Raw genomic sequence first — 26,230 nt, forward strand, 5'->3', positions numbered from 1 at the left:
TTCGGATATTAAAATTTGCGTGATCATCTGAAACATAATGCCACAGCAGCAGTCTCATTATATCTTGACAGTTTTGATATTGAAATTAATATTCATAATGTAATTGTTGCTTAAACTCATCAGTAGGACATATAAATCACACTTACTTCTGGATTTTTGCCCTGTGGATAAAAATAAAAGTCTTCATCCTTTTGCTTTCCATCTGCCAAAGTAAAGTTAATAGTCCCATTATAGCTAATGGATTGTTCTCATAGTTTATCCAGGGCATCCTTTTGCCTCTCCATTGTCTTTGGTTTCTGGGAAGCTGCTAATGGGACGCCAGCAAAGGATTAGGTAAACTGTTATGACTAAAAACAAAAGAGTGTCCTGTTAACAACAACAGCAAACAGACAGGAGAAGAATGAGAAGGAAAGAATAAACAAATAAGCACGGACATTTTCAGTTTGTCACAAAAATGTAATACAAAGAATGAAAGTTTGAAGAATAGAATCTGATATGTATTTTTCAAACTTTGTGTTTTAAGTTATTTAGGTATTACAAAACGGGGTGATTAAATCCAACGCGAATAAATCTGTTATGCAGTAAATGCAAAACTAATCAGCTGCTGCTAACAGCCACTTTACTGCCTTACCTTAAAGGAGGGTGTAATCAGTGTAAGTGCAAGCAAAGTGGATTTGGACTCCCAAGTGCTTTCTAATCAGCCTAGATCAAGTTTGCATGAACATATGATTGAATGCTTTTGTTGCACATGTTCTTTCCTAACTATAGACACGCTGCCGCACCTGAGCCCAAGTGAAAAAACCTTCCCCATTAGATTCAACTATTTTTAAGACTTGCTTTTTGTTGCAAAAGCAATACACTGTTCAATGGTTAAAACAGATTTGTTTTCAACATGAGGGATATAATGGATAACACACATGCATGCGCTTTGCTGACTGATCCTGCAGAGAAACAGGAAGGAAATGTTTGCTTATGCACAATCAGCTGATGACCACAACAATGTTTCCTGTTCTAATGACCTTCTGACTGTACTGCAGGTCCACTGTCAGGTTGCAGTAACGTCTGTAGTGTATGAATGAGCCATTCATAGTGGCTTGCTGGAAAATGAGGATATCCACAGATGATTTATCAGAAGAAAGCAAGCTCAGCCAAGGGCATGATTTACCCAAATACCAGTCTGTTAATCTGTCTGCAGCCATAACACACCAACACAGAGCCGTCAAAGTACAGCGGTCTCAGTTTGAGGGTGACAGATGGTCACATGCTGCCATCAGCTGGTCAAAACATATACAGCACTTTTGCTGGTTGTATAAAAATGACTACTTACTGCAGTCATCCGTAAATAAGTCAGTGTTAATGGGTTAAAAATCTTTTTAAAGGCTACGCAATTAGCTTGAACACTAAGTAACTTGAGGGATATTTCTCCAGGCTTCTTGAAGAGCATTCAAAGCTCTTCTTTGGATGTTGGCTGCCTTTTACTCTGTTTTCTGTCCAGATGATCCTACACTGCTTTAGTAATGCTAAGGTCCGAGCTCTGGAGAGGCCAGTCCATCACTGATAGTGTTCCAATGTTCAGCATTGGTAGAGTGTTAGGGATCATTGTCATGCTGAAAAATGCCAAACACCTTCCAGATGGTATTGCATGATGGATCAAAATCTGATTGTATTTTAATGCATTTACAGTTTTATCAGTTTTGACAAGATCCCCAACACCACTGGCTGAAATGCAGCCCCAAACCATGACAAAGTCTCCACCATGCTTTACACATCGCTATGAATAACTGTTCGTATTAATCACTAAACCTGATGGTTCATGATTTTTGCTCTAGTTCTTGTGTAAATTGGCATACCTCATTCTTTTCTCTTTAATTCCTTGATTAAGAAAGGCTTCCTGACAGCCATCTTTCCACTGAGACCATTTCTGGTGTGTTGACAGGGCGCACACAGCTAAAGGGGAGGACAAAACAAAGACGAGGGTGACACTACACACAACATAACAAGGGGATATGACGCTCGAAACAGCCGTTTCGACACTGTGCTGAACTTCTTAAGCGGGGATGTTTCCAAACGCTTCTCCGAAGCGTGAGTCAAAACACCCAGATCACGTGACCACGCCTAGGATTTGGTGATCCAGTTCCTGCTTCTAGACATATCCAAGCGCAAACTCCCATTTTTTATTAACCAGAATCATTTGGACTTGTAATTACTGAATCAATGTTTTTTGATGCGACAATTTTAATTAAATATGCGCATGCGTAAAAGAAAACAATACTCTATTTCATGGATTGTGAAAACTAGACAGAAGATTCTAGACTATCTAGAACATTATATAAGTATACAAAACCTATGTAATTTATATATCACAATATATAAATATCTTTTTTGAATGATTACTAGAATATAGATTAAAGAAAGCAAGAAAGAAAGAGACTGGTGGGTGAGCTCCATTCACTCCTATAAGTAGAAAGAGAGAGAGTTGCACACTTTCAACAGAAAATGTCATTTGTGGCATTAAGTGATTCCTCAATATATATATTTTTTGGAGGGGCGGGGGCGCTTTTTAAAAAAAAAAAAATTCTCACTGACGCTTCTATTGTGAATAACTCAAAAACAACTGGAGTTATGCAGGTTCACTGTAACCAAAACTCCAGACTCACACTGAGTAAAACACAGTGTTACAATATGGAAAATCCATAGCAGTGTAAAGTTCGGGAAAGCTCCCTCATGGTTAGAGGTTGCTAAGCAGAGGATGATTTAAACATGCCTGAAATGTATTTTTCCGATTGGTCAGAAAATGTGATCGACGTTAACTCCCAGAAAACTCAAACAAATATATCCAAAGTTTGAGGGCTGTGAGCAAAAAAACGAAGACAGCTGTAACCCTGTGTGACTATTACAGTAAATACGGCAGTGTTTTCCCTCTGTTTTACTTAATGAATAGATTTATGGTGAAGAACGCGAACGTTAACAGATGGAGAATTTTGCTGATGACTACAGTCACAGGTTGCGGTGTTTAACAGTCTCAGATTTTTTTTTCCCCTTGTTTTGGGGGAGATTTCTCCAAAACGTGATGATCAATTACTGACGGTTTGGTATAATAAGTAGCTTTGTTTGGAATCGTGCAGGGTTTGCCTGCGTCGTTGTTTCACAGAAAAATATCGAGATGTGGCGATAGCAAAGTTGGCCAGCAGGTGTCACTGTTGAGATAGAGTTCAGTGTTTCACGAAGCCTTGCTTTGCCCATCACTAGGGATGGGAAACAGGTGGGAACACAGATGTCAACAATCAAGAGAGACAAGACAGGACAAGACAGGACAAGAAGCTGAATCACAGACAGATAAAAAACTACAGACAAGGCATGAGAAGACAGAGGAAGCATGAAAACTAAAACGAGGGACAGAATACAAAACAGCCTTAACTGAGAACAGGTCAGTAAAAATAAGAAGACCTCAAGCTAGAAACACAACACACAGAGAGAAAACTAATGAGAACCAGAACTACAGGCTAATCACTGAGGAATTACAACTAACTTGACACAAAGGGATATGAGATAAGAGACAAAAATGGCACTAGACCAGTCATGGAAATTCAAGGGATACAAGGATTCGAAATAAACTAAAACCCCAGATCTAGATGTGAAACAAACCCTTTGAATATCAATATACAGAAGAAATCCTGAAAATTAACAAAACTGAAAACACTGCATCCTAAACAGAGGGATCCTAACATCAACAAACAGTAGATTAATTGATTTCATCTCAGGTTCTGTGTCAGTGTTTTGGTGGGTTAAACAGCCTTACATACTTTAACATCATAAACTAATTATTTTTTTCCACAAGAGCTTGGTCTATACATTTAACTTTTAAGCAACATAAGGAACACTACACTGTTTTGGGGTTTGTTTGTTGTTGTTTTTTTGAGTTAGTGTTATCATTTTATTGCCATTATTGAGGCACTGCAGGCCCATAGAAGTACAAGGTACTGTAGTTGATGTGTTTTCTTTTTTTAGGTTTGCGCTCTTATGTCTTCCACTTGTTCAGTTTCCTCAGCTTTTTTGAGGAAACACTGAACAGCATGCCGAAATCTGCCAGATTATCTGCTAAAACCTCTTTGGGAATGACCATTTGTGGCTAATAATAATATTAATATTTTATACCAGTAAAACTGTCTCTCATGGCATTTTTTATTTTTTTTTTGGCAAATTCAAACACAAATTATGTGTTCAAGCTACAGGCCGCTATTAACAAAGTGCTTAAAGATGCAACTAAAAACTGTTTCTTTGCTAAACTGGTGTCATGTGTGGACACAGCACCCTTGAGTTAGGTGCCTAATTCACAGGTCTGTGTCAAGTTGTTCAACCAATCAGGACTGGACTGAAAATAAGTGACAAAAAACTTCGAGTGTCTGGCTACGTCGAAGCAAACTGTATATAAATGAGGTAGGCTAAATGCTTTTTCATATATTATTCAGAAAATAACCTATGAAAGCCTATGTAGAGAAGTAAAATATAAAGCTATAAAAGACTGTTGTTATCGTCATCATCATTATTACTATTATTATTATTGTTGTTGTTATTATTATTAGTGGTAGTACGCCTTTGTCACCAAGATTGCGCAAGAACTGACCGAATATCGCAGCACTAGGAGGAGTGAATAAACTGAGATCTTTTTAGAGCCTCGAGAAAAGAATAAAAGAAAAACCTGTTTCAATTTCCTTCCTCGGACCTGCCCACCCGTGCCTGCAGCCCACCTTCACGAATCGAGCACACCTATTAGGGGGTGAAACTCAAACTTTCACGTTAACCAATCAGCTTTCTCGTTCACCGACGGCCTAGCAGTTGATTGGTTGAAAATCCAGCTTGTCAAGTCTGACTGCACTTTGACATTTCCGCCTTGTTATGTTTTTTTTTTTTTTTTTTTTTTTAATCTACAGGGGCTTTCTATGAACATTGTGGGCTTCGTGTGGAGGTGAATCAGTGATCAGTAACTAATTTCGGGTTTTGATGAGGTACTTGAGTCTCGGTGACTTCTGAAATCCAGAGACATGTCGTCTTTAAGGTAAGCAGACTTTACATAAACCTCAAAATCCCTCAGTCTGAAAGTTTTTGAGTTTGTGTTAAGGCTGCATGATCGATAAATGAATAAAATTACGTCGGGTTATTTATTAATACGTTAATGACTAGATTTTTGTTGATAATATTTTCTTTGCTGCGGGTTGTCGGAAGTTGAAAGAGTTTTCTGTTAAGTTACAGTTGTGTAATTGCGTGTTTTGCCATATCACTCCTGTGTTGCTGATTGTGACATTAAGTCTGCTTTCTCAACATCCCAGAAATGTCTTCCGGCGCAGCTGGTCTTGTGATGAAAAGCTGGAGGGAAAAGTTGTTGTCATCACTGGAGCCAACACTGGCATCGGCAAAGAAACTGCCATTGATCTGGCAAAGAGAGGTTCGTCTGACTGAAATCATGAAATTTTAAACCTTTCTTAACTCTCAACTGTTTTTTTTTTTTTGTTTTTTTTTAAAGTGGGGATTATTTGTGTTACGTATCAGGATATGGAGTTAGGAGGAAAAGGGAAATATTAGCAGGAAATGTTGACTTTTAGATGCACAGATAAAAGACTACAATGAAGTAAACCTTGGAGGAAACTTGTTCAAACCCCACATAGAAAGGCCTCACCTGACCAGCAGGTTCAAGGTCAGGACCTTCTTGCTGTGAGGCCACAGTTGGATCACTCTGCTGCCTCTAAATTGGTTGCAGGTGCGGACGTGAATTTGGTTAAGATAGATGGATGGATGGATGTTTCTGGCCATCCGTTGAGTATAAATCCATCCAGGGCATGGCGTGCCTCTCACCCTGTTCCCCCATAACCCTGAAGTGGATCAGCAATGGGGATCATAGTTACACACAAGATTTTGATAGTCCTAAAAGTTGGGAAATAATTTTGTTTTTACTGCTGACAGTGTGTGCTTGTGTTAGATGCCTGTCCAGGGTTTACCCCGCCCTATGTCAGTTTGGACAGTCTCAATAGCAGTTGCCTCTGCCACCATGAGTCCTCCCTAGTTATTGCTAAGCTCCACATACATGTACATGTACTTCTTTGTGAGCGTCTTGTCACTCTCATCTCCGGTCCTACAGGTAAGAAGAGAAGTTAGTCATGTCCAGCATGTGTGCCACCCTCCTCATCAGGCACCGCTCCCCCAAACACACTGCTCCACCTCTCCCTACTGCGACCGATCACAGGAACCGCGCCGTGCCATCAAGAAAATGATTACGATAAAAGCAGTTTATTTAAACACAGATCTGCCAGTATTGATTCTCCTGTAGATAAATTATAAGGAAGGCTAACACAAGTTCTATTGTTCTGTGTAAATTCTGAGCATGACTCAGGCGTGGCAATCCTCCACTCCCATGATGTTGGTATCATTGTCGTGCAACATGTGGCTGTCAGGAAATGTAGCTGAGTAATGGAACAATTTGGAACCAGTTCCTGATTTAGATCTTTAGGCACAGTTCTTGTTTGGTATAGTAAAATTTTTCTTTAGTTTTAAAGTAAAATACAAGGACAAAATGAACTCAGACACAGAGCATGAAGCAATGTGTTAGTGTGTCTTAATTAGAAGAAAAAAAATGAATAGTCGTGGACAATTATTCAACAATAAGAAGCAGAATTTTTGCACCTACCTTAGTGGGTCTTCTTACAGTCATTTTATGAAATTGTCTTGCTTTGTCAGAACAAAAATATTAGTTACACACAGCCATTCACTCTTTTAATGAAAAGGCTGTTTTCAGTGGTCACTTTAGTAGCTACACCTGTTCAAGTGCTTTTTCAAGCAAATATCTAATGAGCCAGTAACATGGCAGACAGCAGTATTAATGTTAATTAATATTTTAAAAAAAGTATTTTTGTATGTGCACATGGCTGAAAAGGCCAACTTTGGTATGTGGTGTAACAGGAGAATTACACAATTAAGGTTCTGCCCAGAAATTAGCAATTGTGTGCTTTTCATTTCGACAACAGTGTCTGAATAATGTTTAATCTGGGAAGGGTTAAAACGCCATTTCCAAACAATACGAAGTCCCTTATTTTATACTGAGAAAGATTATTAAAAAATATTCAGGACAGTTGCCAATTTTCTCAGGAGCGGATGTCCCAGAAAATTAGCGCCAAGGTTCAGTTCAGTTCAGTTCTTTTTTTATTTCAAACATATACATTCACCAACGTTTCATAAAATCATTCCATACAGTTGTTTGAAAAGGAGTAGGCAGAAGTATATACTTATTTAGCCCTACCCCCTCAGGTTTACATCCTCATCATCTAAATTTGAACAACAAAAACGTATACAATGCCTTCAACTTAGAACATAACATCTCAAAAAAATATTTTCACATGTTCAACTAAAACTATATTTAGATTTGCTAATTTGCAGAAGAAAATAAACATGAGTTTGACTGCTGTCTTGGGTTAATTGCATTTTCTTCATTCTTATACTTATTTAATATTTCTTTTTTGAGTTGTATTTTAAACTGGTTTATATCACTAGTGACCTTTATTTCTTCTTTTAACTCATTCCAGATTTTAACTCCCGCTATTGAAATAGACATCCTTTTCAATGTTGTTCTTACTCTTTGTAATTTTAAATTCCACTTCCCTCTAAAATTATACCTCCCTTCTCTTTCTAAGAACCATTTACTTATTTCGATTGGGAGCATCCCTTTCCTTACCTTATATATTATTTGCACTGTTTTAAACTTCACCAGATCCTGGAATTTTGTAGCTTGCATCCTAATAAAGAGTGCATTTGTGTGAGCCCTATACCCCTCCTGATTTATTAGTCTAATGGCCCTTTTCTGCATTATGATTATAGTCTGAATATTACTTTTATATGGCGACCGTGGCTCAGGGGGTTGGGAAGCGCATCTGTAACCGGAAGGTCGCCGGTTCGATCCCCGGGCTCTCTGTCCTGGTCGTTGTGTCCTTGGGCAAGACACTTTACCCTACCGCCTACTGGTGTTGGCCAGAGGGGCCGATGGCGCGATATGGCAGCCTCGCTTCTGTCAGTCTGTCCCAGGGCAGCTGTGGCTACAACTGTAGCTGCCTCCACCAGTGTCTGAATATGAGAGTGAATGAATAGTGGCATTGTAAAGCGCTATATAAATCCAATCCATTATTATTATATGTATTTCCCCAAACCTCTACACAATAACTCATGTATGGTAATAGTAAAGCACAATATAACATATACAATGTTTTCCTATCCAGAAACTGTTTTACTTTCCCCAAGACAGCAATGCCCCGTGCTAACTTTCCCCTCACATAAGTGATGTGTGATTTCCAACAGGCCTTTTGATCACTGATCACACCAAGAAATTTTATGGCATTAACCCTTTCTCGATATATATTATCGACACAAATTTCAATGTTAATGTTTTTCTTATAGTTTCCGAATAACATAAATTTTGTTTTATTTAAATTTAAGGACAATTTGTTTCTATCAAACCACTTGTTTAATATCTTCAACTCCTGTGTGATCACCTCCGGTCATGCAAGGTCATGCAAAGCAAGGCCATGCAAAGCTCAGAGAAATTGCAAAAAACCCAAGAGCTACATCTCCAACTCTACAAGCCTCAGTTGAATGTTAAAGTTCAGAAAAAGACTGAACAATTGTGGGGTGCCTGGAAGGGTTGCGTGGTTAGAGAAAAAGTATCTGAAGAAACAAGATTAGAACAAAAGTTGACCAGTGGTTGGCAATAATGCATAATGCCACATTTGGTGAAAACCAAATACAGGAAACTATCACCTACACCTCATGCCAACTGTAAAGCAAGGTGGTGGAGGTGTGATTATTTGGGTTTTGCAGCCACAGGACCTGGGCACATTGTAGTCATTGAGTCGACCATGAACTCATCTAGTGTACCCAAAATATTCTAAAGTCAAATGTGAGACTGTTTGTCTGACAGCTCAAACTTGGCCAAAAGTGTGTCATGCAGCAGAAGCAGAGCAACTCTAGCAGAATGGCTGCAAAAGAAAAGAATCGATGTGTTGCATTTGTCCAGTCAAATTCCAGACATCAACCTGATTGAAACGCTGTGCATGAATAAATGCATGCAAACCTCAATGACCTAAAGTAATATTGTAAAGAAAAGTGCGCCAACATGTGTCCGCAACAATGTGAGAGACTGATACTTGAAACAGTTACTTAGTTACAAGTTATTCCTGCTAAATGTGGCGCTACAAGCTGTCAAATTATGGACTTTTCCCACAGTACTTTTTGTTAAATAATGACACAGTGTAATATGGCACGTGTTGTTCAATCTGAATAATCGAAAATATTTAAATAATTGTAAGACCTGGTAAGGACCAACTTTTTTTATAATTGACTGAGGGTGTAAAGTTGGCTCTAGAATTCTTTGGGTACAAGTTTTGTTTGTGGATTATTTAAAAAAGAAAACATGGACAAATCCTTTTGCAGTCAACGGTTAGTCAAGTCTGACGCTGCCTGACTCCGAAACCCATAGATATCATTATACGATGTGTTTCTTTGCTAGACATGCTGTGGTGCTGCTTGTTTGTCGGTCTTTCTGCCTGTTACTTTAAAAAAAATCTTGCTTTTGCAGTGCACTATATGTACTGCAAAAGCATATGTGACTATATGTGCCTTTGGGTATCTCAGACAGATTAGTTTCTGGGTTTTTTTGTGTTTGTCTTTTCCGAGAAATGTGGTTGTTTCTGATATCTTAAGTGATTATTGGTCTTTCTTACTGTCCCCATTAAAAGCTTCGCAAGTTATGAAAAATGTAATGTGCACATTTTGTCATGAGAGGGCACTCTCCACCCACTGAGCTACACCTTGCTTTTATGTATTTTCGCCATGCATTCAGTGCATGTGCTGTTTTAACTCCCGTCTTTTATTTTTCTTTGTAGGGGCAGAAAAGGTGATCATAGCATGCAGGGACATGGAGAAAGCAAACGCAGCCGTGAAAGACATCATCGAAAGCTCAGGCAATGAACATGTCGTTTGCATGAAACTTGATTTGTCAGACAGCAAGTCTATACGAGAATTTGCTGAAGCCATCAACAAAGGTAAAATGATTTTCTGGCTAAAGAAACATCCATGTGAACACACATGAAAAGTTGCATATTTTTAAATCCCCCCCCTTTATTTTTTTCTTTTACTTTTTTCTACAGACGAGCCAAAGCTGAACATCCTCATCAACAATGCAGGTGTAATGGTCTGTCCCTTCGGGAAAACAGCTGATGGTTTTGAGATGCAGATCGGTGTCAATCACCTGGGTAAATAAAATCAGGCCTCAGTCACACCTGGCCTGACTTATACATTAGTACCAACTAATCCTTCTCCAGACTTTTTGATTTGGGGGGAGAGATTTGACAAATGAAGTTGTACCCAAAACAATTAGCACGTCCCAGGACATTTCCAAGATTTCTTTAAATGGGGTGAAAGAAATGAGAAAATAATATCTCAGGTAAAACTCAAACGGAAGCACACAAAACTGGTTGAAAATTCTTTAAAAGGTTTTTAATAGAGTTAATAAATTACAGTCTGCTTATGACAGGAAATATTTAATTTTACTCAGTGGTACAAGTAAATAACAGTGCCTCACATCCTAAATGACTCGAGGAGTAGTAGGCAGTGGCTTCAAACCACTCTGACGCACAGTGCTATGCAAAAGTCTTAACCCACACCTTCCACTTCCACTCCCTTCTATATATTCTTCTCCCAAGGAAGCAGACTTTTGTATTTTTATTATTATTTTTTTGGACCTATAAATCATTCAAATATAAAAACGGACTCAACTTAACAAAGAGCCACTTTCAAATAGTATCTTTTGCCATTTTTTTTGCAAACAGTCTGTCACAGTAACACATAATTTCTTCCCGTTTTTTAGCTCTATCTGCAACAAAATGCCAAAGATGACACAATTTGACAGGCATAAAATTATATTTGTGTACCAACAAGGTGATTCCCAAACATAAGTCAAAAACTTACTATGAGCATTGGCCCAAGACGTGTTTTTATGGTATCGTATGAACTTGAGTGCAATTTCCATCCGTGGCTGCATTAACATGTCAACACAATTTTGAGGGTTGCGTTCAAATTTCAGGTTGGACTAGTCCCACCCCTTTTGACTTGCCCCTCCCGTCAGCTGTCAAATCCTTCAAAAGGTCACAAATGCATAGAATTTTTCAATACTCATTTCGTGATGTTGAAGTTCGATCTGACACTTCAGCCTAAATGCAACATTTCTTTCATAATCAGCATTTTTATGACTTTACTGCAGAACCAGTAAAGTTTAAGCACATGCTTTAGATGTGACAGACAGACATGAAGTAAAAGGTCAACTTCCTGCGACAATATTTCCTGATTCCAGCTTTTGGAATCAACTGATCATCAGTTGAAATGTTGTTTCCAACATGAATTTGTGTTAACTGACCATTAACATAATGCAACACTGGACAAACATGAGATGTGTCACCAAAATTTTACACATCACAGGTGTCCTCGTGGTTATTATAGAAATTTAGTTTTTAAAAAAGGGTTTTGCCCTTTTAACTATATTTAGGAAAATAACTTCACACATCATAAGTCTGATAAACATGCCCCACCAAAAGACACAGACTCAAAACTTTTAACTGACATCTCGCACTTTTTAATTTGATGTTTTTGTGCAGAATTAGTGCAGCAGGATAGCATTCCTCTTGAAATAACAGGAGCCACTTGTGTTGTTTGTTATTTAATTTAACGTAATTAAATTATAAGGTGTGGGTGGTCTTTGTAACACATTCTGTCTTATGGTATTTATTTGATGTAGTACATTTATTGTGAAAGTCTTTACCAAGTTAAGGTAAGTATTTTGGTAAGTACAGTATTTCGTAATTAGTGAAGTGTCACTATTTCCAAATACATTACCCTCACTCTGTTTTCTGAAACTGAAATTTGGATTTTAAAGTCATATTTCCTCCTCCTCCAGGTCACTTCCTGTTGACATATTTGTTGCTTGACCTGATTAAAAAGTCGGCACCAGCTAGGATTATCAATGTATCTTCCATGGCTCACTCCTGGGGCTCCATAAATCTAGAGGACCTCAACAGTGAGAAGCATTACAGCAAGAATAAAGCCTATGCTCAAAGCAAGCTAGCCAACGTCCTCTTCACCCGATCACTGGCTAAACGATTAGAGGGTAAATAATGCACCTTACACGCTGTCATTTCTTTCTTTTAATTTGCCAGTTTTCTGTTCAAATCAAATGCATGACTAGTAGCTTTACTGTTGGTGATTTCATTCACTTTTTCCTTACTTTTAGGCACAGGAGTGACGACCTACTCTCTCCATCCTGGAGTTGTTCAGACTGAGTTAATTCGTCATCTGAATGGTGTCCAGCAATTCTTCATGAAGATGGTCAGTCCTTTTACCAAAAACTCTGTCCAGGGAGCGCAGACAACAATTTACTGTGCTGTTGACCCATCATTAGAGAAGGAGAGTGGCGGATACTACAGGTACACTTTTTGCTGTAACACACAGAAATTATATTGCAGCTTGTTACACATAATCTAGTAGCATATTAATACAGTGGCTTTCAACACTTAGTAGTTTTAGACCAATGAAAGGTAAACATGATGTTTAACTCATCAGCTCAGAGTAAAGAGTACTTTCTCAGATTTTGCAATCTGGAAACTAAATCAGATGAACAGTAAAGATATTTGCCATGAAGCAGTTATTTAAAGGTGTGAAATATGCAGCGAGATAAATGTCCAGTTAAAGTCAGAGTTTTCTGTGTCCCAAAAGTGTCTCTCTTTTAACCTGGACAAATCACTGTGATGACTTGAGCTGAAGACATAAGCTGTTCGGGAACAGGTTATGTTCAAGGTTTTAGTGAAAAATGTAATGCATTTAATACCATGTTTTAAATGCAATATAGATTCCCTGGTAGGTGAATACATGTCATATGTGGAACTTAGACGTGAATTACTAACATCACAAATGAAGCTAAGCTGCAACGTTACAGCAGTGTAAACTGTGCACATATTGTCACCTGAATGTGCTTCAATTCATTTGGCAATGCAGAAAACGTATGCATGTTTGTATACTTGATTCAAATCTGCTGCAAAGTCTCATTTTACACTCCTGGCAAAGCAGCTCCTAGAACACAGAATAGAATAGGATTTCCTCATTGTTACAGTAACATTTACAACAAAATTAAGTGCAATCTCAAGAGTGTAAAGATCATTAACAGCAGTCTATAAACTGTAAACTATAAACTGTAAAAAAAACAAAACTATGTAAGATAAATAATACAAAAGCAACCTGTCTCTATTCTCTCAAATTGCACAACCCCTAATTACACCGATCACATTCAAGTGGACATTGTAGCATTTTAATACTTTTTATAGCTCTGAGAGAAAAACTGCTATTCAATCCTTCTGTCCTTTCTCTAACTGCACTGTCTGGCAGATGGTAAGAGTTCAAGAAGTAGGTGACCAGGGAGAGATGTATCCATTATGAAATTTTTAGAATCAGAATCACTTTTATTGCCAAGTTTGTACACAGTGTCATGGTGCAAAAATATATATATATATATAATATATACAACTCTATATAAATATTACAAATAAGTACACAGAAAAAGAGTGTATACAAACTACCTACAGATATAAATATTATAATGTATTAGATATTATAACTATAATGTTTAATATTTAAAAGACTTAGTATCAAATTAGAGAGCACACATTTGTTAAGATTAAAATGTCCATTCTGCCGCACTAGATCTCAAGTTCAGCAGTTTTTTGTGGCATTAATCTTGCTTCCTATATTTGAAACAGTGTAACATTTTACTTGGGGGGGGGGTTAAATCTTCTTTGTACATTTCTGTCACCTTTTATGGTCATTATCTGATAACATCTCGAGTAAGCGGCACCCATAGCGATTATTTTGTGGAGAAGAGCTTGAAGAATGAAGAATGAAACACCAGTTTTTATGTTAGTGTTCACAGATCCTAAAACAAATATAGTTTGTAACCATCACCTCTATCTGTTATCACTGACTGGGGTTTTAGGCTTTGTCAAGTCAGCTAATGCAAAGAAAACACGACTGTGATGAATTCCCATCTTAGTACAAACCTCTGGACTGGCAGGCATCCATCCATTCGCTTCTGCTTATCCTTTTCAGGATCGCGGGGGGTGCTGGAGCCTATCTCAGCTGTCTTAGGGAGAGAATCGGGGTACACCCTGGACAGGTCGCCAGTCTCTCGCAGGGCTGACAGACAACCAATTGTACAACCAAATTTCCCCTTGTGGGACAATTAAAATATTAAAGGATTATTCTAACCATTCGCACTCACATTCACTCCCACATTCACACCTATGGGCAATTTAGATTGATCATTTAACCTATCCCCACCAACTGCATGTCTTTGGACTGTGGGAGGAAGCTGGAGTACCCGGAGAGAACCCACGCAAACACGGGGACAACATGCAAACTCCAGACAGAAAGACCCCGGCCTGATGGTGGAATTGAACTTAGGACCTTCTTGCTGTGCGGCAACAGTGCTAACCCACAATTTGCAGGCAAAATATATGAAATAACAGCTTCTCTCCATTAAAGAAAGTCGGAAGCAAAATGAATTATTCAAATGCAACGCAGAACAGAAAGTATTTAAAAACTGCAGGATTGTATTTTTTGATTTTGTTAAATAAATAAAAAAGTGTAGATTATTCTACATTATTTGGTTACAACTGAATATTAAATTCCTAAAACATTTTTAATGGCAAACTTTTGATTCATTGGATGTTCTTCATGCTTGCTAGTGTACAAATTTAGAAAAAGAAGCCACTGTTAATGTTGACTTATAGTCTTTAAGCAACAGTGGCTGACAAGCAGAGTGTTATTTGCTCAGTAGATGTTAACAAACATAAAATGTTCGTGTTACACAAGTGAACAAAGTGCTCACGTGATACATCCTTGCTTACAGTGACTGTGCTCCTGCTAACTGTTCTGCGGCTGCCAAAGACGACAACGTGGCGGAGAAGCTGTGGGAGCTGAGCTGCAGTTTGCTCTCTTTAACGTGGGACTGAGACATTCAGAATTGAAAATAAAATCCTGGCAGTATATTCTGTTTCTTTATTACCTGATGATTTTCATTATAATGTAGGCCACGACAATCTTTAAACACTTCATTTTTATCTCAACAACACAGCTGTAAAACTTTCTTCTGCACGCTGCACAGTTCTGACGTTTTATTTGTTCCTTGGAAAGAATTTATTATGGTCACATTTGCCTTTGACTCACACAGTGAAACTGGTAACTACACTGTAATTCTGTGAATAGCAAGTGTAAGATCAGTGGAAAGCTTATAATACTGATTTATAAAAATTAAAAGAAGCTTAAATATTTGGTTTATCAATGTTTAATATAAGGTTTGTAATTAATTGGATAATATCTGCATGATAATTCATAATAGACTGCAGTCTTGTCTACATTGTTTACAAAAACTTTTCTTTTTACTTTCTGACATTAAACAGACTTATGGAGAGCATTCATTTGTTTATGTCTGCTTTCAAAAAATGTTTAGGTTAATTGTGTTATCGCCAGTATTATATTAGTCAACTGGATCAATATCACCTCAATTTTTACGGCCTCATTAATCCATAAAAGGATTTATAGTCTAGTTTTTTGCAATAAACAGATCTTATAATTGTTAGCTACACACAGTTGTTAATGTAATTTTCTTTACAGTAAGCTTACTGTAAATAACAGTTACAGTTACTTCACTGTAGATAGACAAACACACAGCAAAAATAAATAAATGTGCAGTAACTACTGTAAATGTAAATTTCTGTGAAATCCCGTCAAAGCAAATTTATAGAAAATGCTGTTTCAGCAGGATGTAAAAAGTGCTTACAAACACAGTTCCTGCGAATCCTTTTACAGCTTATTACTTGCATCCATATGCCAGTAAGTTGCTGTAAAATTTACAGCAACCTGTTTACAGTGTGTGACGCTTTCATGATAACGCTTAAAGTTTAATGGTTATACGTGGCTATAAAAAACTAAACAAAAAATTTGTTTTTTCACTTTCAATAAAATAAATTTTAATCAGTATGGCTGTTATGCTTTCATGTCTCGTTTTGTGTGATAATAAATGTTTTTCTCCAAAAATGAGTGTTTATTTCATTCACCAATAATTGTCCTCATTTCTTTTCTGACGAAAACAGGATAACTATGATCACATGTACTGACAGTTTTGTCAACGAATAAAAATGAGGTCGAATCAGAACTAATTGAGCTGTGTAGAAAATTGGGGCGAGTTTGGAAGTGATCAAATCAAAAGTAATTTCCTTGTTCAGAAAGGTTAGACTGGTGTTGTGCCAAACAATGATCATCTGCAAGAAAGTGATTGCCACCCACGGGAGCGCGCACAGCTGCTTAAAGCTGTAGCGCCCAGATTACTTACAACTACTTCCATGCAACTGATATAAGGTGCGGTAAGCTGAACACAGCTTCAACTGTCTGTTTGTTGAAAAATAGTAACGCGACCGCACCGCATTTTCTTGTTAGTAAGGGTAACAGCGTTGTAATGATAGGAATAGTAATTAGTTAGATTACTTGTTACTGTAAAAAGTAATGCCATTAGTAACACCGTTACTTGTAACGCTGTCATTCCCATAAATTGTACCAAGACATTGCCAGCGGGTTATTTGGACTTTCAGTATAATACTGTACAGTAGTTAAAAAGCTACTGTCTGTAACCTGCCTGTGCACCAATCATTTGTTTTTTTTGTTGTTGTTTTTTTTTTATATAAAAACTGACTCAACAAAGAACAACTTTTAAATAGTATCTTAGGCACTTTTTTTGCAAGCAGCCTGTCACATGAGGGGGAGTGCAATTTCCACTCATGGCTGCATTAACATGTAAATACAATTTTGAGGGGAGCGGTCACATTTTAGGTTGTACTAGTCTAAATCCTTCAAAAAGTTACAAATGCATAGGATTTTTCAATTCTCACTTTGTGATGTTGAAGTTGGATCAGATACTTTCGCCTAAATGCTACACTTGTTTCATAATCAACATTTTTATGACTTTACTGCAGAACAGCAAAGTGTTAACACATGCTTTAGATATGACAGACAGACATGAAGTTTAAGGTCAACTTCCAGATAAGAGATTTGACGTTACAGTGTACTGAATTTTCACTTCCTTTTAGCCACACTCACTTCAAAATTCATTTTCCTCATTGTGTGTGTTTAACCCTGACATTTCCATAAATAGTAGTTATATTGATTGGCTTCTATAATTAGACACTGAAGCAATAATATGTTTAAAGAGGTAGATAGGGCTTTGGTTAAAAAAAAAAAAAAAAAAAAAGTACAGTTTATCGACCCTGCTATTAGAACATTTTTCCCTACCAAGGTTTAGTAGGCCACTCTAATGATACAAAAAATCTTTAATAACTTTTGTATGGTACCGTTTTACAGTCTAAACACAACACTCCTTTCAAGACCAACATTTTTATTACTGCAGAACAGTAAAGCTGCAGGAAAATGTTTTGAACAAAAGGTAAGCCTTTATTTATGGCTGCTCAATATTGCAAACAGGTGGAACAGAGAAAACATGGGACAGGAGGGCACAGAGTAGACAACACACAACACAGGGAAGCCAAATAACAAACCCTAAGAACTAGAACTCCGGAAATACTAGGACAGAAACATAAATAACAGTGACAACCATGAATACGAACAACCAAGAAACACAAATTAACCAGATACAAAACACTGGGTCACCGACCCAGGACCGTGACAGTTATATTGATTGTCTTCTAATATTAGACACTGATGCAATATATTTGAAGAGGCAGAGAGGCCATTGGTTAAAATCAAAGAGTACAGTTTATCAACCTTGCTATCTGATCATTTTTCCCTCCTGAGGTTTATAAAGTCACTCTAGTGAAGATATTTTTTTGTTTCAATAACTTCCTTGCCTGGAAGCTTAGTCACTTTAACATGTTATTACTATTATTTTTGTCTCTCACGATAACAGTTTAAAAGAAATCTGGATCTATGTAGTGCCCTTGACTTATTAGAGGGCACAAATGGACGACGCTGTATTACCCATGCAGGCTTCATCGATGCAATGTGAAGTTACATTTCAAGTGAGGTACAGGTCAAGGTTTTCTAGTTACCCACATACCTAGATTACAATTCACCCGTCATTAACTGTTGTTTGGCTATTTCTGCTCTGAGACTGGAAAAAACAAAAGATTTAAGACATTTGTGTATATCTTCAAGTCTATATTGAGGACTTTTGACTTGTTGACTAGTTGCAACAATATTTACCAATTCCAGCTTTTGGAATCAGTTGAATCCGGAATTACTGACCATCAGTAAAAATGTTGTTTCCAACATTTCCAACAGAAGACAATGAATCCGTGTTAACTGACCATCAACATAATGCAAAACTGGACAAACATGAGATGTGTCATCAAAATTTTACACATCACAGGTATGCTTATAGTCCATCCATCCATTTTCTTCTGCTTATCTGGGGCTGGGTCGCGGAGGCAGCAGCCCAAGGAGAGAAGCCCAGACCTCCCTCTCCCCAGCCACCACCTCCAGCTTGTCCGGGGGAACACCCAGGCATTGTGAGATTATTATATTATCTTATGCCACGTCAGAGCCGTAATTAAAGATTGTGAAATCATTATGTAGTTTTAGTTTGCATTATTCTCCTGACTTAGAAGAAGGTGATAACTATTACAGTTATTAAACTGATTTGTATTACATTAGACTGCTGATTTATTGTGAATGAATGATATTGTTTTATGATGTATTATACTGCTGAGGTATAAGAAATACTGTGTGCAGAGAGTCATCACCTTATTTGTCTTATTAGAAAAGAACAGAACATACTGCACAGGAAGCCAAGGTCATAACTTAGGCTCACTGAGAGAGAAAAAGAATGTGGATGTTTAGGTTTTATGACTAGGTGGAGGGGGGCTGAAGCTATAAGAATGTGAGGAACACTCAGACACTTCCGAGATCAGGCGGACACCCTCGTGCGCTCATCTCCCCTCTGGATGGTTTGTGCGCAGAAGTGTTGTTTGGAATAATAAGATTTGTATGGAATAAAATGGTTGTTGATTGAGCATTTATACACCGAGTATTGTCCTTCCTTCAGCCCAAAGATCAAAAGAATTGGGAGGATTTAACAGCGTTCCCAGGGCAGCCGAGAGATATAATCTCTCCAGCGTGTCCTGGGACTGCCCCGGGGCCTCCTCCCGGTGGGACATGCCCAGAACACCTCACCCAGGAGGTGCCCAGGAGGCATCCTTGTCAGATGCCCGAACCACCTCAACTGGCTCCTTTCGATGTGAAGGATCAGTGGCTCTACTCTGAACCCCTTTCGAATGTCCAAACTTGTCACCCTATCTAAGGGAGAGGCCCATTTCCGCCACTTGTATCCGCGATCTCGTTCTTCCGGTCACTACCCACAGCTCGTGACCGTAGGTGAGGGTAGGGACGTAGATCGACCAGTAAATTGAGAGCTTCACTTTTACACTCAGCTCTCTCTTCACCACAACAGACCGGTACAGCGTCCACGTCACTGCGGCCGCAGCACCAATCCATCTGTCAATCTCCCGCTCCCTTCTCCCGTCACTCATGAACAAGACCCCAAGATACTTAAACTCTCTTAAACTCTCACTTGGGGCAGGAACTCGTCCCTGACCCAAGTGGTCACTCCACCCTTTTCGGGCTGAGGACCATGGCCTCAGAATTGGAGGTGCTGATTCTCATTCCCACTGCTTCACACTCGGCTGCGAACCGTTCTAAGGCGAGCTGGAGGCCATCCCCCATTAAGCTAACAGAACCACATCATCCGCAAAAAGCAGAGATAAAATCCTGAGACCACCCAAGTGAAAGCCTTCCGCCACTTGGCTACACCTAGAAATTCTGTTCATAAAAATCATGATCAGAATCGGTGGCAAAGGGCAGCCCTGGTGGAGCCCATCACCCACAAGGAATGAGTCAGACTTATTGCCGGGTATGCAGACCAAGCTCTTGCAATAGTTGTATAGGGACTTAATGGCCCATAGCATTGGGTCAGACACCCCATACTCCTGGAGCACCCCCCACAGGACCTCCCAAGGGACACGATCACATGCATTCTCCAAGTCCACAAAACACATGTAGACTGGTTGGGCAAACTCTCATGCGCCCTCAGTATCCTTGAGAGGATGAAGAGCTCATCCAGTGTTCCATTACCAGGACGAAAACCGCATTGTTCCTCCTGTATCCGAGGTTTGACTATCGGACGAACTCTCCTCTCCAGCACCCTGGCATAGACTTTCCCTGGGAGGCTGAGGAGTGTGATTCCCCTGTAGTTGGAACACACCCTCCAACCCCCCCTTTCTTAAAGATGGGAACCACCACCGTGGTCTGCCAATAAAAGGGTACTGCCCCTGATCTCCACGCAACATTGTAGAGGCATGTCAACCAAGACAGCCCTACAAGATCCAGAGCCTTCAGGAACTCGGGGCGGACCTCATCCACCCCAGGGGCTATGCCACCAAGGAGTTGTTTAACTGCCTCACTGACCTTGCCCCCAGAGATTGGCGGGTTATCCCCTTCGTTCCTAGACTCTGCTTTCTCCAAGGAAGACATGCCAGTGGGATTAAGGAGGTAAGTATTTCTTCCACCGCTCGACAATTTTCTCAGTCGAAGTCAGCAGCGCTCCGCCCACACTATACATAGTGCAGGTAGAACACCGCTTTTGGGACAATCCATGTCCCAATTGCCAGTCTTGGTAGCCGGGGATCGGTCCACCAGGACCTCGCTCCTGGCTGCTGCCTGGCTCACAATGCACCCGTTCGTGGTTATTATAGAAATGTAGTTTTTAAAAAAGGATTTTGCCCTTTCAATTGTATTTAGGGAAATAACTTCACACATCATAAGTCTGATAAACATGCCCCACCAAAAGACACAGACTCAAAACTTTTAACTGACATCTTGCACTTTTTAATTTGATGTTTTTGTGCAGAATTAGTGCAGCAGGATAGCATTCCTCTTGAACGTAATTAAATCATAAGGTGTGGGTGGTCTTTGTAACACATTTTCTCTTTTGGTATTTATTTGATTTAGTACATTTATTGTAAAAGTCTTTAACAAGTTTGGGATACAGTATTTCGTATTTAGTAAATTGTTACTATTTCCAGATACATTAACTTCACTCTATTTTCTGAAACTGAAAATTGACAATTTTAAAGTCATATTTCCTCCCCCTCCATTTACTTCCTGTTGACATATTTGTTGCTTGACCTGATTAAAAAGTCGGCACCAGTTTGTATTATCAATGTATCTTCCATGGCTCACTCCATAAATCTAGAGGACCTCAACAGTGAGAAGCATTACGACAAGAATAAAGCCTATGCTCAAAGCAAGCTAGCCAACGTCCTCTTCACCCGATCACTGGCTAAACGATTAGAAGGTAAATAATGCACCTTACACGCTGTCATTTCTTTCTTTTAATTTGCCAGTTTTCTGTTCAAATTAAATGCATGACTAGTAGCTCTACCGTTGGTGATTTCATTCACTTTTTCCTTACTTTTAGGCACAGGAGTGACGACCTACTCTCTCCATCCTGGAGGTGTTCAGCGTGAGTTATGTCGTTATCTGAATGGTGCCCAGCAATTCTCCATGAAGATGAAATTGAGTTTTTGGGTAAAAGGACTGATCATCAGTCCTTTTACCAAAAACTCAATTTAAAACACAATTTACTGTGCTGTTGATCCATCATTGAAGAAGGAGAGGGGCGGATACTACAGGTACACTTTTGGTGTAACACATGGAAATTATATTGTTACTTGTCATTACCTAGTAGCATATTAGTACAGTGGCTTTCACCATTTGTGGTTTTGAAAGTTAAACATGATGTTTTGCAGCAGCTTATTGGCTTAGAGTAAAGGATACTTTCTCAGATTATGCAATTCAATATGAAGCAAGATAAATGTCCTGTTAAAGTCAGAGTGTTCTGTGTCACAATAGTGTCCCTCTTTCAACCTAGCTAAATCACTGTGTTGACCTACAGTTGAACATATAAGCTATTCGAAAACAGATTATGTTCAAAGTTTGGGTGAAAAATGTAATGCATTTAATAGTCAAAGGAGCTTGCAAAGAAAAGCGTCTGGACTTCTTTAAGTTACTTGAAATAGTCTCATCTGAGAAGCTTCTTCAGTTCTAAGGTCAAATGGTGGGGAGTCCCAGATTTAAACCTACTGAGAGTATCCCCCCGCAGAGGGACAAAAGGACCCACTGATGATCCTCTAATCGCCTGAGCCAAGGTGTGAAACTGGGTGTGGGACAAGGGCGTAGATTTGGCATGGACGGAAGGGACATGTCCCCACCAATATCCAGCGATTATTGAATTGTCCCCACCAATAATTTGATCTCTCCGAGTAAAGAAAAACAAAACCGATAGAAATGTAAAAAAAAAAACGATCTGTCAACGTCTCATTCACCCAGCGGTGCAGAAAGAGTTAAATTACGTTCTCTACCGGAGTCCTATATCATGTGACAAATATGGCCAATGTGATTGGCTGTGCCTTTCAGGGAGCTCTGTTTAGTTTTAGCAGCGGCAATCCTGCGCTGCGTGGACCTGCAAGGAGGAGAGGAGGATGGCAGCAAAAAGAACCTGGATATAAGAAAGTGTTTTTCAAAGAAACCTGTAAGTCACTTAAAGTCAAGTTCACTCATAAAATCTGTCCATCATAATAACGTTACAGGCTATGCAAGGCAATACATGCCCCTCTTATTACTCTTTCTGGGTTGCAAAATAAACTCTTAAAAAATTTTCAGGTGAGAATGTAGCTGTGCAAACTTCAAATATCTGAATCGGGGAGAACAGCAAACTCCCAGCACATCGTTTTAGGCTTTGGCCCACATCAGTCTAAAATTGTATGTAACCATGAATAACGTGTTACCATGTCCACCAGGAGAGACTGGACAGTATAGATGTAAAACAAATATGCCAGCAGTTTATCTCAGTTAATGAGAGGAGAAGGCATGTGTTTGGCTCCTTCACATAGTGAACATTGAGTTGTTGTGTGGGACACCAGTAGTACATATCTGTTGCTGGAGCAGTAGTTCATGTTTAGAGTAAATCATCCCAGCTCACTGACTTGATCGGGGCAATAGTGTGCCTAAAATGTTGCATAGTTTTGCTAAGAGATCTTTTACTTTGTGGTAATCTTAGATGAGTAGTTTTATGGACAAAAACCACCAGGTCATTCAGTGTTCTCTTAGTGCTAATGTATAAGAGATGATGGTGTAGTATAACTGAAGTAATGTTGCTAAGTCCTTAAAGTCATATTATTTTATTGTCATGACTGTATTTTAAGCTATTTTTATTTTTGTATGGAATATGGTTGAAGTAAACTAAAGTATAAAATACTTAGTCAGTCATTTGTTTAATAGTAACTTAACATTATATAATTCACATATAAAACTATGAATTATAATTTTAAATGGTTTAAAAGCATGTAGAATAGCATATGTAGGCAAGTATATTTCTCCTTTTTTCTTTTTTTAAATCAAGAAGCAAAGACGAAAAGGAAAAAAAAAAAGAAACAGGGCAGGGTTCGGTGGTTGAATCATCCGTCCCCACCAATGCCAAAACCAAATCTACGCCCTTGGTGTGGGCGTATCAGCCAGAGTTTTGGATGAGCTCATTGTGAAACCTGGCCCCACCTTATCATGCGAATTCCTGAGGTCAGATGGCCCAGGATGTGAGTGGGCGTTAAGGCGTCTGGGGAGGGAACTCAAAACTGGATTATAGATGGAGTTTTGGATAGATTATCTGGATTATCTATGGATAGATATAGATCCATCTATAATCCAGTTTTGAGTTCCCTCCCCAGACGCCTTAACGCCCACTCACATCCTGGGCCATCTAACCTCAGGAATTCGCATGACAAGGTGGGGCCAGGTTTCACAATGAGCTCATCCAAAACTCTGGCTGATTGGGTCCCACACCCAGTTTCACACCTTGGCTCAGGCGTTTAGAGGATCATCAGGGAGCCCTTTTGTCCCTCTGTGGGGGATACTCTCACTAGGTTTAAATCTGGGACTCCCCACCATTTGACCTTAGAACTGAAGAAGCTTCTCGGATGAGAGGTGAAACGTCTTCAAGTAACTTAAAGAAGTCCAGACGCTTTTCTTTGCAAGCTCCTTTGACTACGATGACCTGGATGACTGAGAACCTTCACAGACAATGCATTTAATACCATTAAGTGCGATATCAAGAGTGCAAACATCATTAACAGCAGTCTATAAACTATAAACTATTTTAAAAAAAACTATATAAGACATAGAAAAGACAAAAACAACCTGTCTCTATTCTCTCAAATTGCACAACCCCTTATTACACCAAGCACATTCAAGTGGACATTGTAGCATTTTAATGTTTTTTATTGCTCTGCTATTCAGTCCTTCTGTCCTTTCTCTAACTGCGCCATGACAGTGTCATGGTGCAAAAAAAATATATAATATATACATCTCTATATAAATATTACAAATAAATACACAGAAAATGAGTGTATACAAACTACCTACACCAGTTTTTATGTTAGTGTGCACAGATCCTAAAACAAATATAGTTTATAACCATTGCCGATATCTGTTATCACTGACTGGGGTTTTAAGCGTTGTCAAGTCAGCTAATACAAAGAAAACACAACTGTGATAAATTTCCAGTGTAGTACAACTGAATAATCAATTTTTGGCATCATTGCCTGAGCACTTATGGCCAGGCCACACCAATCTTTAAACACTTAATTTTTATCTCAACAACACAGCTGTAAAACTTTATTCTGCACGTCGCACAGCTCTGATGTTTTTATTTGTTCCTTGGAAAGAATTTATTATGGTCACATTTGCCTTTGACTCACACAGTGAAACTGGTAACTACACTGTAATTCTGTGAATAGCAAGTGTAAGATCAGTGGAAAGCTTATAATACTGATTTATAAAAAATTAAAAGAAGCTTAAATATTTGGTTTATCAATGTTTAATACAAGGTGTGTAATTAATTGGATAATATCTGCATGATAATTCATAATAGACTGCAGTCTTGTCTACATTTTTTACAAAAACTTTTCTTTTTACTTTCTGACATTAAACTGACTCATGGAGAGCATTCATTTGTTTCTGTCTGCTTTCAAAAAATGTTTAGGTTAATTGTGTTATCGCCAGTATTATATTAGTCAACTGGATCAATATCACCTAATTTTTTTACGGCCTCATTAATCCATAAATGATGTCTCACAGGTTTGTTGCCCATGGACAACATCAACACGCATTCATCAGGTATAAAGTAACTGTGCATCCCCTTCATCAGGTTTTCATCATCTTTAAACATTAAGCGCCCTCAAGTAATAATAGAAACAGTGATTTAAAAAACTTTAAACTGTGCAAAAAAGTTAATGACATAGGTTAATTTTCTTCAAGAGTAATGGATGAAAATCGGCCTGTAGGGCTAAATCTGGCTTATTTACTTAGTAATAAGTAATGTCACATCAAATAAACAAAAGCAAGAAAATATCTGATAGTAGGGCCAAACAGGTCAGGGGGGAAATGCTAAGAGAGGGCGGACAAAGCAGAAACTCGGGAAACGCTGCAGACCTGAACTAAACAGATAACAAATTGATAAATGGGTTTAAACTGTGACTCACTGCCAGAACAGGGTTCAAGAGGCCAAGTTATCAAAGGACACTTGAAATAAAACTGACAGCAGCTGGTGGGAATCCGAGAGAGAGAAAAGTGTAGGGCTTATGAACAGGTGAAGAAAACCTGTGAAGTCAACTCTATATTTTTATACTTGGACTTCACTGGAGCAACTTCACATGGTTCACAGTTCAAAATAAGTATGATCATATGGAAAATATCCCCTCTATATGGCACAGTCTAAAGGAGAGAGGTGCATCTGCTGGTCTTTAAAGGCTCATTGGCGAATCTTCAAGCAGTTTAACAGCTTCACCTCTTGATACATGGTGCACATGAGGAAATGGGGTACCCTCACACAGATCTGAACTAGGGCCGCGCAGTAGCTCTGGTTCGTACTGTCGCCTCACAGCAAGAAGGTTTCTGCTGTAAATCATGACTGGGGCTATGAGGGAAACACAAGTGCAAGTCCTACAAATGTGATGTTTCCTGCTACAGCTTTAAA

The 26,230-nt window shown here is 38.7% G+C and overlaps 1 protein-coding gene across 2 annotated transcripts; it reads left to right on the forward strand.

Moving 5' to 3' along the window:
• Positions 1 to 3,291: 3,291 nt before the first annotated feature.
• Positions 3,292 to 16,114, forward strand: rdh12l (retinol dehydrogenase 12, like). 2 transcript variants are annotated; one of them, XM_040044131.1, is made up of 10 exons: positions 3,292 to 3,427; positions 4,350 to 4,437; positions 4,744 to 4,777; positions 4,932 to 5,056; positions 5,328 to 5,443; positions 9,921 to 10,079; positions 10,185 to 10,289; positions 11,987 to 12,196; positions 12,320 to 12,512; positions 14,987 to 16,114. In XM_040044131.1, the coding sequence occupies exons 4-10, from the start codon at positions 5,043 to 5,045 to the stop codon at positions 15,087 to 15,089; spliced, it is 900 nt and encodes a 299-aa protein (XP_039900065.1). In that variant the 5' UTR covers positions 3,292 to 3,427; positions 4,350 to 4,437; positions 4,744 to 4,777; positions 4,932 to 5,042; the 3' UTR covers positions 15,090 to 16,114. The 2 variants fall into 2 exon arrangements, with proteins under 2 accessions (XP_039900065.1, XP_039900064.1); XM_040044130.1 differs by lacking the exons at positions 4,350 to 4,437; positions 4,744 to 4,777 and having other exon boundaries at positions 3,293 to 3,427.
• The last annotated feature ends 10,116 nt before the right edge of the window (positions 16,115 to 26,230 follow it).

The sequence above is a fragment of the Simochromis diagramma genome, unplaced genomic scaffold, assembly GCF_900408965.1.
Source record: "Simochromis diagramma unplaced genomic scaffold, fSimDia1.1 OVJJ01000602.1, whole genome shotgun sequence".
In the NCBI taxonomy this organism is placed as follows: domain Eukaryota; kingdom Metazoa; phylum Chordata; class Actinopteri; order Cichliformes; family Cichlidae; genus Simochromis; species Simochromis diagramma.